The 15,084-nt window shown below is 36.2% G+C and overlaps 1 protein-coding gene across 1 annotated transcript in view; it reads right to left on the bottom strand.

Moving 5' to 3' along the window:
* LOC138854995 (zwei Ig domain protein zig-8-like) overlaps positions 1–15,084 on the bottom strand; it is a 159,561-nt gene that overhangs the window by 103,466 nt on the left and 41,011 nt on the right. The window contains exons 2-3 of the mRNA XM_070101501.1: positions 9,033–9,195; positions 4,962–5,092 (exon numbers count right to left, since the gene is read on the bottom strand). Coding sequence (XP_069957602.1) covers positions 4,962–5,092; positions 9,033–9,195 — 294 coding nt within the window. The remainder of the gene's footprint in view (positions 1–4,961; positions 5,093–9,032; positions 9,196–15,084) is intronic.

Genomic DNA, 15,084 nt, shown 5'->3' with positions numbered 1-15,084 from the left:
TATATATATATAAATATATATATATATATGTATATATATATATATATATATATATATATATATATATATATATATATATATATATATATATATATATATGTATATATATATATATATATATATATATATATATATATATATATATATATATATATATATATATATATATATATATATATATATATATATATATATATTTATATATATTTATATATATATTAGTGTATGGAATGAGCATGCACGTGATCATTTAGTATATATAAAATAAAATAAACGCCTGACAAACAGTTACAGACAGTTCTTTCATTTTTAATGATACAAAGAATTTTTATGACCCTTCAGGAATATACCTATCCATCCATTATTTTGTGAACAAAGAGTGTATGTAGCATCTCTCTTATCGTGACTGTCCATTGCAAGATTCATTTCCCCCTGCAATACCTTCAGTATCTTGCAATATGTCTTGTGTTTTTTCCTGTGTTCTTAAGTGCTTCTTCGCTGCTTATAGTCTCTTTCTCTCTGCGAGTAATGATATGCGGAATAACGGTATTCAGTTCATCAGAGCGGCTAAACTCCCTCTGGGCTCTCTCCCTCGCTCTCTCGCATGTTTTTCTTTAAGCACCAGAGACGAATAATTTTCAAAGGTGTAAAAATGGATTGAGACGCGCCGCATGGTGCATTGCAGAAATTGGACAGGCATTTGCCTTCGATGGTTCAATGTAGGCGAGGTAATGCAGTGGAAATTATTACAAGAGTAAAGGGAAATGTTAGCAAGATTGTGGTGGACCACTATACACAATGATAATCATGAATAAACTTTACACAACTGCATTGCTCAAATTATTTAGCAATAACCCTCAGCTCTGTCTTTTATGAGCTCTGATAACCACCGTTAAAAGCATATTACAAAAGTTGGTAGAGTGCAACCATCCAGGAAGTTTGAAACGGAAAACTGTTATTGGTGACCACTCTGGTAGGATTGCTGGAGTCTTTTCCTTCTTATATATTCTTCACATCAAAATAAGTTTAAAGTGTTTGTTTTCTCATCAATGTTTTTGTGAGATTTGCATATTTGTAGCCGAGAGTTCATAGATGAAGAAATCTCGAAAATTTATGAAATAACTAATGATCTAATATACCCAAGAAACTTAACTGATAAATCTGTTAAAATTGCCGGAAATAGCGACAACCAAACTTATTCAACTAAAAATATGTTGGTTCTCCCTTACCATGAAAACTTGGTTGATATGCCTCCTCTACTTAAGGATTTTAATATCAAAGTTGTATATAAAAATCTTGATACAGTTAAAATAACTTGTTATGAAAAGGCTTCAAGGAAAAAAAAAAAAAAAAAAATATATATATATATATATATATATATATATATATATATATATATATATATATATATATATATATATATATATATGTATAAGGTGTTTGGGAAATGATAATGTTCAGGATTGATGTACTAAATTTAATAATTGTTATCAGGGAAGTCACCGTATTGTGATGTGTAGAGGTGTGTATAATATCAATGATAACTCTGCCACTTGTTAAAAATATATAAGAAGCAGTAAATGTAAATGATAATGGAATTGCTGAAGTATCCTTATCTGATGTGAAAGTGAATAAATAGAATAACAAGCGAAAATTAATAAATGTAAATGCTTTGCTATACCAAGTATCCCAAGTACGGCAGTGGTAAGTGGAAAACCTGAATATTTGTAACTGAATAGCAATTCCTCCAGATTAAAAGACAAAATCAATAAGGAATATCCTGGAGATGAAGGAAATAGATGTAGTAACATATTAGGATTAATATGGGATACCGAAAGAGATTTATTATTGTTGAGAATCTAACGATTATATTATGCTTAATAAAATGGCAAAGAGAACATTTCTTGCTGAGATTTCCAAATGCTTTGATTCACTAGGTTTGGTATCACTCCTTATAATAAGTGGGAAGTTGTTCACACAAGAAACATGGAAGCTTAAAAGTGTCTGAATAAACCGCTAAGAAATTTATTTAAAAATTGGAAGAATTGATAGGAGATTATGTTCAAATACCATTTTTAAAATTCCCACTTAATGTAGCAAGTCTAGAGGATGACAATGTATTACATATGTTTTTCGGACGCTTCGAAATTGGCGTATGGAGCAGTAATTCATATTCAAAATAAATCTAATTCTCTTGTAATGTCTAAGGTAAAGATGGCTGCATTACCTCATTTATTAGTGACATTGATTTCGTCTGAAAATGAAATATCCTTGAAATCTAAATGTAATAATAATAGCAAAATTGTGTATGTACAAAACAGAGTCGCTGAAATTAATTAAATGCAGGAGAAATATAAAAACTTAGGTCAGCATTTATTAATCATTAATCATATACCTGGAGAGGAGAATGCAACTGCTTTCCCGTCACAATGTTTGACATATAATTTATTTGTAAAAACTACGTCATGGTTTAATGGACCGAGTTGGCTGGTAAATAAAAGTTATTGGCAAATAAAAAAAAGGCATATATTGTGTTTATTGAAATTTCTGTGACCGCTGCTCCAATAATTTGGCCCCCGTTAGCAATTTAACTTATTAATGTGACTTTATTGGTGTATAAATTTATAAATATAATTAATGTTTCCTATAATTTTCCACATCTTCTAAAATACTAGATTAAAAGAGTTCAGGAGGAAAGGTGTGGAGAGGAAAGAAATGTAAAAGGCTCATTAATAAGGGTATATTTAGAAGATGTAATTAGATGGTGAGGTTGGCTACATGCTTAAATATGGGAGCATGCAAAACATCCTAAGTTACTGCACAGAGCCCATTATCTGACGACCTTAATTATTTTAAATGCCCACAAAATTGTAATGCATGGAGGAGTATAGGACTCTTTAAATCATATTAGATAAACTTTCTGGATACCGCAAGGGCGGTGAAGTGTAAAAAAGCGAATTTAATTTTGTGTAATTTGTCTCTGAGTTAACGCCAGAACCTACATGTACCCAGGAACTCCATCATTACCAAGGGAACGTGTTCAATTTGATGTAATGGATGTTGACTATAGTGGTCTAATAACCCTAATTGGAAATCCAGATGGTGTTGCCTTTAAAGTGTTTGTGTGTCAAACGACTTGTACCACTACCCGGGCAGTGCATTTGGAAGTGCCCCATGGTTCGTCTGCCGAGCAGTTTATACAACTGTTTCGAGAATTTACAGCTCGGACATGCTGCCCAAGAGTAATAATTTCAGATAATGTCACTAATTTTGAAGCAGGTTTGCAGTGTTTGACGGAGTTACAAGAGAATATTAATGTTTAACTTCTGTTACACCAGCAAGGATGCGTCAGGAAATTTATCACCCCAAGAGCTAGTAGTTTTTATGAACAAATGATAGGAACACTAAAAAGAATCAGTTTGTAGGAATTCCGAACTGTATTAGTAGAGGCGGAAAATCAAATAAATAATCGTCCCCTCACTTACCACCTCCCTTAATACGCGGAACAAAACTGGAGGGTGCACCTTTCTACAGAGACACTCCAGAAGAAAGTGATGACGATGATAATAATGCAGAATCATTTCAGGATAAATTTAGTGAGTTAATTATGGTGATTAATCATATGGCGTGTCAACTGTGAGCAGACAGAACATTCATCCCGGTAATATTGTATTGACTGATACAGAGCATCATCAAACATTGTGGAAACTGGTCAAGGTGTTAATATTATACCCAGACTCACCAGGTGTTGTTAAGAATGTCCGTGTGTTGTGTCGTGGCCACGAAAGTCTACATACTATTAATAAATTAATTTCTTTAGAATTATATGGTGCTCAGTAAATGATAAATAACAATGTAAGGGAAAGTAATACGGTGAGTGCAACTGAAGACAGGACTCAATAGCTCATTTCAAGCTCGAACTGAATGAAACTGATTCACATAAGCAGGAGCTATTTAAGTGACCTACAGCGACCTCCGCTTGCTACAAAATTTTAATCTTTTTCCTAAAATAAATGTATGTGGATAAGCACTGCGGGGGAAGAACAGGTGAAACAAACATAGATGTACGGGGAGAAGACGAACCAGCGAGGTTACAAATGTTTCTCTACATAATAGTGGCCGATACAAATATCATAAAATTCTACAGTACATGATAACTGAAGAGGAAATACATCTGAAAGGGTCCAGATATATAAAGAAATGGAAGAATTAGTGATGGTATTAAAGGAAAATGTGACGAAGTATCTGAGTGGACGCCATATTGGGTCTGCTGTAAATGTTCTCATTCCAACGTATATTAAACCGCACACAACTGGTAAGGTTGATAGAGGTTGGCGAATTTTCTATGTAATCTTCCTGTGGGGAAACGTCGGGATATATCACCAATGTAAAAGATTGGTCAGTGTAAGAATATATATATTTCTAATTATTGTAACCTAGTAAACAAAACAAATGTGCGTCAGATTTTACTGACGCAAATTTTCATCATGAATATATAGGTACAATATGTTAAAAATTTAGGGTCCCGGAGCTAGCCGAGGAACTTGAGACTGTGGATATTGAAGGAGGGACAGTGTGACTCCAGTGTTCCTAAAGTCCCATCAAGTCTCCAGGATGCATCAACTTTAGTAAGTTGCAATTTGATTATGTATTCTGAATTCTCCCCGAGTGTGGGTGTAATATTAATTTTGAGATTGTGCTCTTGTGAAAATCTCCCACAATCATACTTAATTTACAGTTTAATAAGTAAAAACCATAAGAAAGGACAATGAGGTAAACTGTAAGTCAAGAAGCGAACGTAAGACATAAAGTTCACACCTCTCACAAAAACATAAAAAAAAAAAAATGCAATATTTCATATGAATTTTTGTTTTTTTAACACTGATTCCGTGTACGGTAAAAAATATATTTTCACCTGGCAAACAACATACCCCAAGTACAATAGAATCATCAGTACTTACAGATCTGTCATGAAGATTGTGAACGACACACGGAAGCTTAGCTGTCTGACCCTCGATTACTGTTACTCTCTCCTGGGCAACTCCGAACTCAGGCCTCTGCTGCCGCCGCCATCCAGCCCTCACACACACTACTGACCCCAGGCAGCAGGAAAAATAAATGATATGGTGTTACAAATGCATGTTGATACATTTTATTAAAACTGAGTTGAAAAGGCAAATATTTTTCTCTTAAAAAATATTTTATTGAAAACGAAGAATTAGATTTTACTGAATTATATTCCTTGCTAAGCAAGAGTCTAAGGAACTTTAGTCTAAGTTGTAGATGGTAATGTGTTTACCTGTGCAAATAAAATAATGCCTATTCAGTAGTAGAAACAAATATTATATTCTTTAATACCGTCTTACCATCTTTTTCGTATTTGTCTTACTGCTAACTTAAAACTATCTTGTAGTACTAGTTTGGATGGGAATGAGAGACTATCGAGAAATTAGGATTGGAGAAACATACATGGCATTATCAACTTCTAAAGAAAAAATACTTAGACAGGAAGCCTATCGACTGACTGAATGTGCTTCATTAAGGCTCCATTTTACTGAAACAATAGCAAATGATTTAATCCTTACACCATCTCTACTGTATGGCATACACTCCCGACAAGACGAGGAATTAGACACATGTGCATCATCTCAGTATGTATATTGTTGACGTTTAGCCACTCAGCAGCTTGAATTTGTATTGTTAAGGCCACTGGTTGACAAAACGTCTACAATTAAAACACTCAGATGTTGCACGTGTCTAAGTCTACACTTTCCCTACTGACTGATAAATGTACAAACTTTCATATAAGTATCAGCTTTAAGCTTCCCCAGTGGAAGAAGAAGCAAAATTATAGTAAAAACTTTTTTATTAATACAAGCTTTCTTCCACTGCGGGTTTTATGAGAAAGAAGAGGCACCTAAAAAGACAGCAGTATATAAAGAATAAAGGGTCAAGTTGTGGTTCCAGGAATGTCGAACGAAGGTTAGGTCTTGATCTGAAGGGCAGTTTAGCTCTGATGGGGATGTCAAGTAGCGGAAATTTGAATATTCAATGTTGCAGGGTGGTGTGTAATTGCAATTGTTTGACAGACAGAAACCACCCAAAACCTGTCAAATACGTGTGGAAGGAAAACATGTAGTTGTTTTACACAATGGTAGGATTGCTGGTGTCTTTTTCTCTTTCACAAATACGCAAGAAAACAGGTATTTCATGCTATTTCTACTGACACTTAGGTTACACTACATATACATGTACACGTATAAATAGGTACACACACACACACACACATCCGATTTTTCTTCTATTTTCTTAATAGTTTTTATTCTTATCTATTTCCCTTTATCACAATGGAGAAGTGGCACAAAATCATTCCTCCATAAGCCATTCGTGTCGTAAGAGGAAACGAAAATACAAGGAGCAATGGGCTGGTAACTTCTCTTCCAATATAAATTACTAAAAATAATAATAAAAAAAGCTTTATGATGCTGGAAAATTTGAATGTGCATGGATGTAGTGCAGTTGTTAAGAAAGAAATGATTGCCAGTGTTATGAAGTGTTAAGAAGTTGGATGTCCAAGCTCTAAGTAGAAGGAAACTGAAGGGGATAGGGAAGTTTCGATGGGGAGAAATAAATGGGATTAAGTCAGGAGTATCTGAAAGAATTAGAGCTAAGGAAGGGGTAGCAATAATGTTTAAGGATCAATTATTAAAGAAGAGGAAATATAAATGTATAGATTGTATGGATTAACATAAAGGTCGGATGTGAAAAGTGGGTTATAATAAATGTTTTTGCACCTGGAGAAGAGAGGAGTGAAGAGAGAGACAGTGTGTTTAGGGAGTTTTTAACCAAGTAAGAGAGTAATTGTGGTAGGGGACCTGAATGCCAAAGTGGGCGAAAAGGTTGCAGAGAGCGTGGTAGGTATGTTTGGGGTGCGAGGGATAAATGATAGTGAGGGCCTTTATATATAAAGAGTTTGGTAATAGGTAATATATATTTTAAGAAAAATAAGATAAATAAGTATAAGAGATATGATGTTGGCCATAATGACAGTAATCTGTTGGAATATGTATTGGTGGATAAAAGGTTGATGCGTAGTCTTCAGGATGTGCATATTTATGGAGAGGAAACAGACGTACAAGATCATATTTTAGCTGTAGCTACAGTAATAGCAGAAGGTAGATGGAGCACAAGGAGAATGGTATTAGGAAGTACGATAGAGGTGAAGGTTTATAAACTAAAGGAGGAGACAGTTAGGGTGAGATATAAGCAACTCCTAGTAAGAAGATGGGCTAGTGAGAGTAGTGGCAATGAGGATGGAGGTATGGGGTAATTTTAAGAATGCAGTGTTAGAGTGTTCAGCAGAAGGTTGTGAATATAGGAGAATGGGTTCGGGAGGGAAGAGGAGCGATTGGTGGAATAATGAGGTAAAGGAGAAAACATTAGCATATGAGAGGTTTTAACAAAGTTGAAGTGATATAAGGAGGGAGGAGTATATGGAGAGAAAGAAAAAGAGGTTAAGAGAATGTTGATGGAATGTAAAAGGAGAGCATATGCAAGAGTGGGTGAGATGCTGTCAACAGAATTTACTGAGAATAAGAAAAAGTTTTAGAGCGAGATTAATAAGATTAGAAAGCTTAGGAAACGAGGGGATTTGACAATTAAAAACAGAAGAGGAGAGTTACTAGATGGACAGATTGAGGTATCGGGAAAATGGAGGGAGAATTTTGAGGAACTGCTAAATATTGGTGAAGATAGAGAAGTAAAATGAAAGGGAGTAAAACAGCTAGGATTGATGGGTTCAATGTTAAAAGCAGGTGAGAGATATAGTTTTGGAATGGTTGGTGCTTTTATTTAATAAAAATATGAAAGAGGGTAAAGTACCTGAGGATTGCCTTTCTAACGGCAACGGAACAAAAGAGTGTAAAAATTATAGGGAAATAAGCCTGTTAATTATACCTAGTAAGGTGAATGGTAGAGTTATTATTGAAAGAATTAAGAGCAGGAAATAATTAAGAGCAGGAAAGAATTAAGAGCAGGAATGAATTAAGAACAGGAAAGAATTAAGAGCAGGAAAGCATTAAGCGCAGGATCACAGATTAAGAAGAAGATTTTAAGAAGGGTAGGGGATATGTAGACCAAGTGTCTACAGTGAGGAGTATAAGTGAACAGTATTTAGTTAAGAATAAAGAAGTTATTATTTGTGGATTTGGGAAAGCCATATGATAGGACGGACAGGAAAGTAACGTGGCAGATTTTACTAGTGTACCGAATAAGTGGTAGATTAAGAAATAAGTTAATAGTTTTTACGAGGATAGTGAGGCTCAGGTTAAGGTATGTAGAAGATAGGGCGATTATTTCGCAATAAAAGTAGGCATTAGACAGGAATGAGTGATGTAACCATCATTGTTCAATATATTTCTAGATGGGGTTGTAAGACAGGTGATTTCTTGGGTGTTGGGGAAAGGTGTGGGACTGAAAGATAAGGAATCTAACACAAAGTGGGAGTTGTTGTCACAGATGCTCTTTCCTAATAACACTGCTTATAGAAGATTCTAAACGGAAGTTGCAGAGGTTGGTGGACGAAATTGGGAGAGTGTGTAATAGAACGAAACTGAAAACGTACCTAAGAAAGAGCAAGGTGATGAGGATAACAAAAATTTAGGTAATGAAAGATTGGATATCAGACTGGAGGGAGGGAGGGAGTATGGAAGAAGCGAATGTATTCATATTTGGGAATGGGCTCGTCTGAGGATAAATCTATGAAAGACGAGGTGAATCTTAGAATTAGTGAGGGGAAAATAGGTGAGTGGTGCACCAAGCACTTAAGACGTCTGTATTTTGCAATATTAGCAGACTTATTCAATAAATGCTTAATAAAAGCATTCCTAACTAGCTTTGTCGCAGTGACGTGCACTTAGCAAGGAGGCAAAGCCACAAACCGCACACTATTGCTCACTCTTACATCACTAAATCTAATAATGTCCAGAAAACACCGATGAGATGAGAGAGACAGGCTTTTTTCTCCAGAATACTGGCAGGGGTGTTTGAACGATCAGCTGGCATTTGTTTACTCCGACGACGACGAAATCGCCATTTGTTGTCGTAAGTAGAACTAGGCCATTTAAAGGTGGGCGCCAGTTTCTCGATGAAACATTTCTCTTCACCTGTTTCGTCGCTTCTAGAAACAACAACAGGCTTTGCACACAATTTATATTTAGTAAATTATGGCAGTGAGGTATCGAGAGAGGGCAGAATATAAAGGGGGGCACTGCATTAGGCCACACTCTGTTAAGAGTGGTTGTTGAAGGGTCGAGAACTTGACTGCTAGGGCACACAGCTCACACACACTGAGGCTCGTGGTTCGATCCCCGGAACGGGTGGACACAACAGAACGTGTTTCTTTACACCTGCTATCCCTGTTTACCGAACAGTAAAATAGGTACCTAGGTGTTAGTCGACTGGTGTGGATGACATCCAGGGGCAAAATTTACCTTATTTGCCAGAAATGCTCTGCATAACAAGAGGCTTTCTGTATCGTATGTCATTGATTTCTGCTAGGCCTGTATACCTTGTATATGTACTTGTACATGTACAAGGTATACAGAACATGATGGTCATGCCGCCCTGTGCAACTCAAGTCATGATTAATTTAGTGGAGTCAATTGTACACAATCTTGAGCAATGATGCTATACTAAATCACTGGATTGCTCATTATGCAACTTAGCTGACCTGACATTTTGCCTATTTAAGAATGTCTCTCCCATAATATCATCATACATTATTTCATCTCTGGTGGTAAAACAGAGCGAGTACTTGTGTTTTTTTGGGTTTATCTAACAATTAGCTTTATTGAAGACTGTTGAAGGATATTCTTCTCATCATACCTTGATGTCCAGAGCTTGGCTCTAGATGTTCTACGCTTTGGGTTATATATGCTCTATAAACATGGCACTTACGCTGCCTAGCATTGTATATGGGACATTGGTGTGGTAATGGGACGTTTAGTATATCCACTCTAGGGTGTTTGTTGGTGTGTTTTCGAAGGAAAAATTTTTGTATCCATCACTGATAGATTGTTAAGGCTCTCGTACATATTTGGAATATCATTTATATGTATATAACATCATGGATGTTCCCACAGTGAAAAAATTAAATCATTAACTTTTAATTACTTTTTTAAATCTATTACTTGAAATTTAAGTAGATCCTCGTGTTGTGTGCTCTTGAAAGTAATATTAAATTGTTAATGATCTATAGTACTTATTTCCTTTAGACTACAAAAATGATAATTTTTAAGTAACTTCATATTTGATATTTCTCCTGCCTGCCCATCTCTTATTAATGCGTTTATAAAAAAAAATATTAGAAATCTTTAGGTTAATATCTTTAATGGTAAAATTTACTGTGACAATTAAGGCTCAGTAATCTTATTAGGACCTGCATACAGATTTGTCATTGTGAGTCTAATTGTGGTATCACGTTAAGCGTCTTAAGTATAAATTTCATAAAGCACTTCAAGCACACTATATATTCAGTATTTTTATTCTCTCTATTGTATTGAATAAGCTGTTGTTGGGAAAACGTCTACTTGAATATGTGTCTTTCTTACATACTTGTCGGTGTTAATTATCAACTGAGACTCAGAGAGAGAGAGAGAGAGAGAGAGAGAGAGAGAGAGAGAGAGAGAGAGAATTATCAAGGTTACATAATACGGATATCCCATTGTCAAATAACTAATCATGATTTTCCATTTTATATTTTATATTCTTTGTGTTTAAAAGTTACCAACTACAGGAAGGTCGTTAAGGCTGCTCGTCACCTGTTCGTCTTCACTGAAGGACACTCTCTTCCAAGAAATTAGATTAATTAAAACCGAAAGACATTCACCACTCACTTTATACATCCTGAGTGCACTTAATGTATTTTAAGTAAAACATAGGAAACTAAGCTTATGCACAGAAATCTACAACACATCTACCAATCATCGCTTCAGTTACGACACTAATTTTCTGATTAAATTATCTTAGCACTCTTATTCATTCAAAAACAAATACTGTTTAATACTTCTAAGCATTACCATTTGTCTGCATCTGCAATAATTATCTCAATATTCGTGTTCCCAAATGTAAAAGCTTCTCGGGATGCCAGTTAATATTTTTTTTATCTGTTTCTGCCTTTTCAGATCATTTAGCACTTTTAAATTATTTCTTCTAATTATCTTTTCTTTTGCTGTTCATAATAATGAACCAGCAGACTCCTCCTCACGTTCCACTGCTCAATAACTTACAATAAAAATAATTTTATATATTTTTTTGAAGATATTTTGTTAATAAAATCCACTGGAGAGAGACATTCCTTTGTTTGCTTCAGTGCTCAGCACACAGCTGCCCCTCCAGCACGGTCTTGACAAACAGGCTTCCTGTAGTGTTGATGCCCAGGTCTGGTGCGATCTTGATATCCATGTCTGATAACATGACAGGGTGTATTCTTGACGACTATGTGGGGTCTTGACTACCAGGTCTCATGATATCTTGATGGCAAGGTCACATGAAGTCTTGAGGAAGTTTTGACGAGGTGTTGTGCGGCCTTAATGACCAGATCTAGAGTGGTCTCGATGATCGAATTTATTTGGTCCAGAGGACCAGGGTTGCTGTGGGATATGATGTGGACATTATGACTTGGTCTGATGTTATCTCGATGACCACAATTACTGTGTTCTTGATGCTTTGCTACCTTTATATTGATTAGAGTAAAATGATAAGACTATTGTTTTGTTCTCTTGTTATCCCACTCAGTAGCTTATTAAATCTTAAGAAATACATTACAAGTAACCCTTGCTGATAAGAATTACATGTTATACTGTAATCTTTCTCTGTTAGAGCTCTTAGCTGTGCCGTACAGGTCTATAAATAACAGACACGTTATACAGCATAATATATTAACATTTGGCTCTGTGAGGAAGTTATCCATAACGAAACTATCTGTAATGAAAGTCTACGCTGATTCCGATACTTCGTAATTTTTCATGATTATTTCCTCTTCTGTGTTCCAGGTCAAATGTTGGAGAACTGTAGGAACAGCACATTTTTCCGCATCTCCATCAGAGGAAAATTCTATTATTATTGTTATTATAAAATTAATTGGTAATGACACTAAATCATCGATTTTACTATAAGTTATGTAGTCATCTTTAAATTAATCTCTATCCTGTGCCTTAATGGTCACTTCAATCAATATTATAATCGTCAGTGCATTTTCCGTCAACATTAGAAACATCATAGTTCATCATCACTGCAATCATCATGAACATTATTAATATCAACAAAATCCCAATCATTATCCTTTAACAATATTGATATCATTTAAAAATATTATTATAACCATCTCCATTATCATCATATTCAACATCATCATTATCATCGCCATCCCAATTATTCTTATTATGATTGTCTTCATCATCACTATCACAATCATCTTACTTTCTTCCTCGTATACTCTGCAACCTAACATACACATTGCTAATTTGCACATTAAAAGCTCTCCCTGAGTTCGAGAGTTCAGTGGGAGCATCCTGTCAACAATCCCTTGGCGAGAGCATCCTGTCAACAATCCCTTGCCGAGAGCATCCTGTCAACAATCCCTTGACACACCTGTCTCATTCAGTGCTTTTACACATATTGCGCGACAATACTCTGGGAATACATCTCATTTCAAATTTTGGAATTCAGTGTTCCAACTTTTGTTCTCGCAGCCTTCCATGGCCGAGCAGTGCTTCATCTCTTTAAAGAAATGATCTGCATGCTCTCGCGAATTCCTTGCATTGTTCAAATCTCTAGTAAGGCTGATGCATGCAGGGGATGAGATGAAAAGCTGTAAGCCTTCTCCCTGAAAGCTGGCTGCCTTGGATCAAACGTGTAGCTCATGCTACACGCCAAGGTATTGGTCCAGTGTGGGTAGATTGGTAAAGCACTGCGTACCTTGTCCTAAGGTTCGTAGGTTCGAGTCTCCTTCAGCCAGAGATCAGTGTTTTTGTATATTTCGCATGCTCTCGCGAATTCCTTGCATTGTTCAAATCTCTAGTAAGGCTGATGCATGCAGGGGATGAGATGAAAAACTGTAAGCCTTCTCCCTGAAAGCTGGCTGCCTTGGATCAAACGTGTAGCTCATGCTACACGCCAAGGTATTGGTCCAGTGTGGGTAGATTGGTAAAGCACTGCGTACCTTGTCCTAAGGTTCGTAGGTTCGAGTCTCCTTCAGCCAGAGATCAGTGTTTTTGAATATTTCGCATGCTCTGGCGAATTCCTTGCATTGTTCAAATCTCTAGTAAGGCTGATGCATGCAGGGGATGAGATGAAAAGCTGTAAGCCTTCTCCCTGAAAGCTGGCTGCCTTGGATCAAACGTGTAGCTCATGCTACACGCCAAGGTATTGGTCCAGTGTGGGTAGATTGGTAAAGCACTGCGTACCTTGTCCTAAGGTTCGTAGGTTCGAGTCTCCTTCAGCCAGAGATCAGTGCTTTTGTATATTTCGCATGCTCTCGCGAATTCCTTGCATTGTTCAAATCTCTAGTAAGGCTCATACATGCAGGGGATGAGATGAAAAGCTGTAAGCCTTCTCCCTGAAAGCTGGCTGCCTTGGATCAAACGTGTAGCTCATGCTACACGCCAAGGTATTGGTCCAGTGTGGGTAGATTGGTAAAGCACTGCGTACCTTGTCCTAAGGTTCGTAGGTTCGAGTCTCCTTCAGCCAGAGATCAGTGTTTGTGTATATTTCGCATGCTCTCGCGAATTCCTTGCATATATATATATATATATATATATATATATATATATATATATATATATATATATATATATATATATATATATATATATGTGTGTGTTTGTGTGTGTTTGTGTGTGTTTGTGTGTGTTTGTGTGTGTTTGTGTGTGTTTGTGTGTGTTTGTGTGTGTGTGTGTGTGTGTGTGTGTGCGCGCTCAAGATTTTCGAGAATTAGGTATATCAGGTCAATTAGAAAGAACTCATTTAAAATTAAGGCTTTTCTAAAATTTTCTCTTATACATTTAAATATTTTTTTTTTGCGTTTATTTTAAATAATTTTGAAGGAAAACAACTTTAGAAAACTTACATAGCCTTATTATAACGAGCGCAATTTAATTTAGCCCAATTCAACTAAATATATTCAGGTGGGTATATAGTTTTGGAGTGGTTGGTGCTATTGTTTAATAGGTGTATGAAAGAGGGTAAGGTGCCTAGGGATTGGCAGAGAGCATGCATAGTTCCTTTGTATAAAGGAAAAGGGGACAAAACAGAGTGCAAAAATTACAGGGGGATGAGTCTGTTGAGAATACCTGGTAAAGTGTATGGTAGAGTTATTATTGAAAGAATTAAGCGTAAGGCGGACAATAGGATAGCAGATGAACAAGGAGGCTTTAGGAAAGGTAGGGTGTGTGTGGACCAGGTGTTTACAGTGAAACATATAAGTGAACAATATTTAGATAAGGCTAAAGAGGTTTTTGTGGCATTTATAGATTTGGAAAAGGCGTATGACAGGGTGGATAGGGGGGCAATGTGACAGATGTTGCAGGTGTATGGTATAGGAGGTAGGTTACTGAAAACAGGGAAGAGTTTTTACGAGGATAGTGAGGCTCAAGTTAGAGTATGTAGGAAAGAGGGAGATTATTTCCCAGTAAAAGTAGGCCTTAGACAAGGATGTGTGATGTCACCGTGGTTGTTTAATATATTTATGGATGGGGTTGTAAGAGAAGTAAATGCGAGGGTCTTGGCAAGAGGCGTGGAGTTAAAAGATAAAGAACAGCACATAAAGTGGGAGTTGTCACAGTTGCTCTTTGCTGATTACACTGTGCTCTTGGGTGATTCTGAAGAGAAGTTGCAGAGGTTGGTGGATGAATTTGGTAGGGTATGTAAAATAAGAAAATTAAAAGTGAATACAGGAAAGAGTAGGTTATGAGGATAACACAAAGATTAGTGGATCAAAGATTGGATATCAGATTGGAGGGAGACAGTATGGAGAAGGTGAATGTATTCAGATATTTGGGAGTGGACGTGTCAGCTGATGGGTCT

This window comes from Cherax quadricarinatus, chromosome 77 (genome assembly GCF_038502225.1).
Source record: "Cherax quadricarinatus isolate ZL_2023a chromosome 77, ASM3850222v1, whole genome shotgun sequence".
NCBI lineage: Eukaryota > Metazoa > Arthropoda > Malacostraca > Decapoda > Parastacidae > Cherax > Cherax quadricarinatus.
Note: the sequence above shows the minus strand (reverse complement) of the source record. Positions and strands in the feature narration are given on the sequence as shown.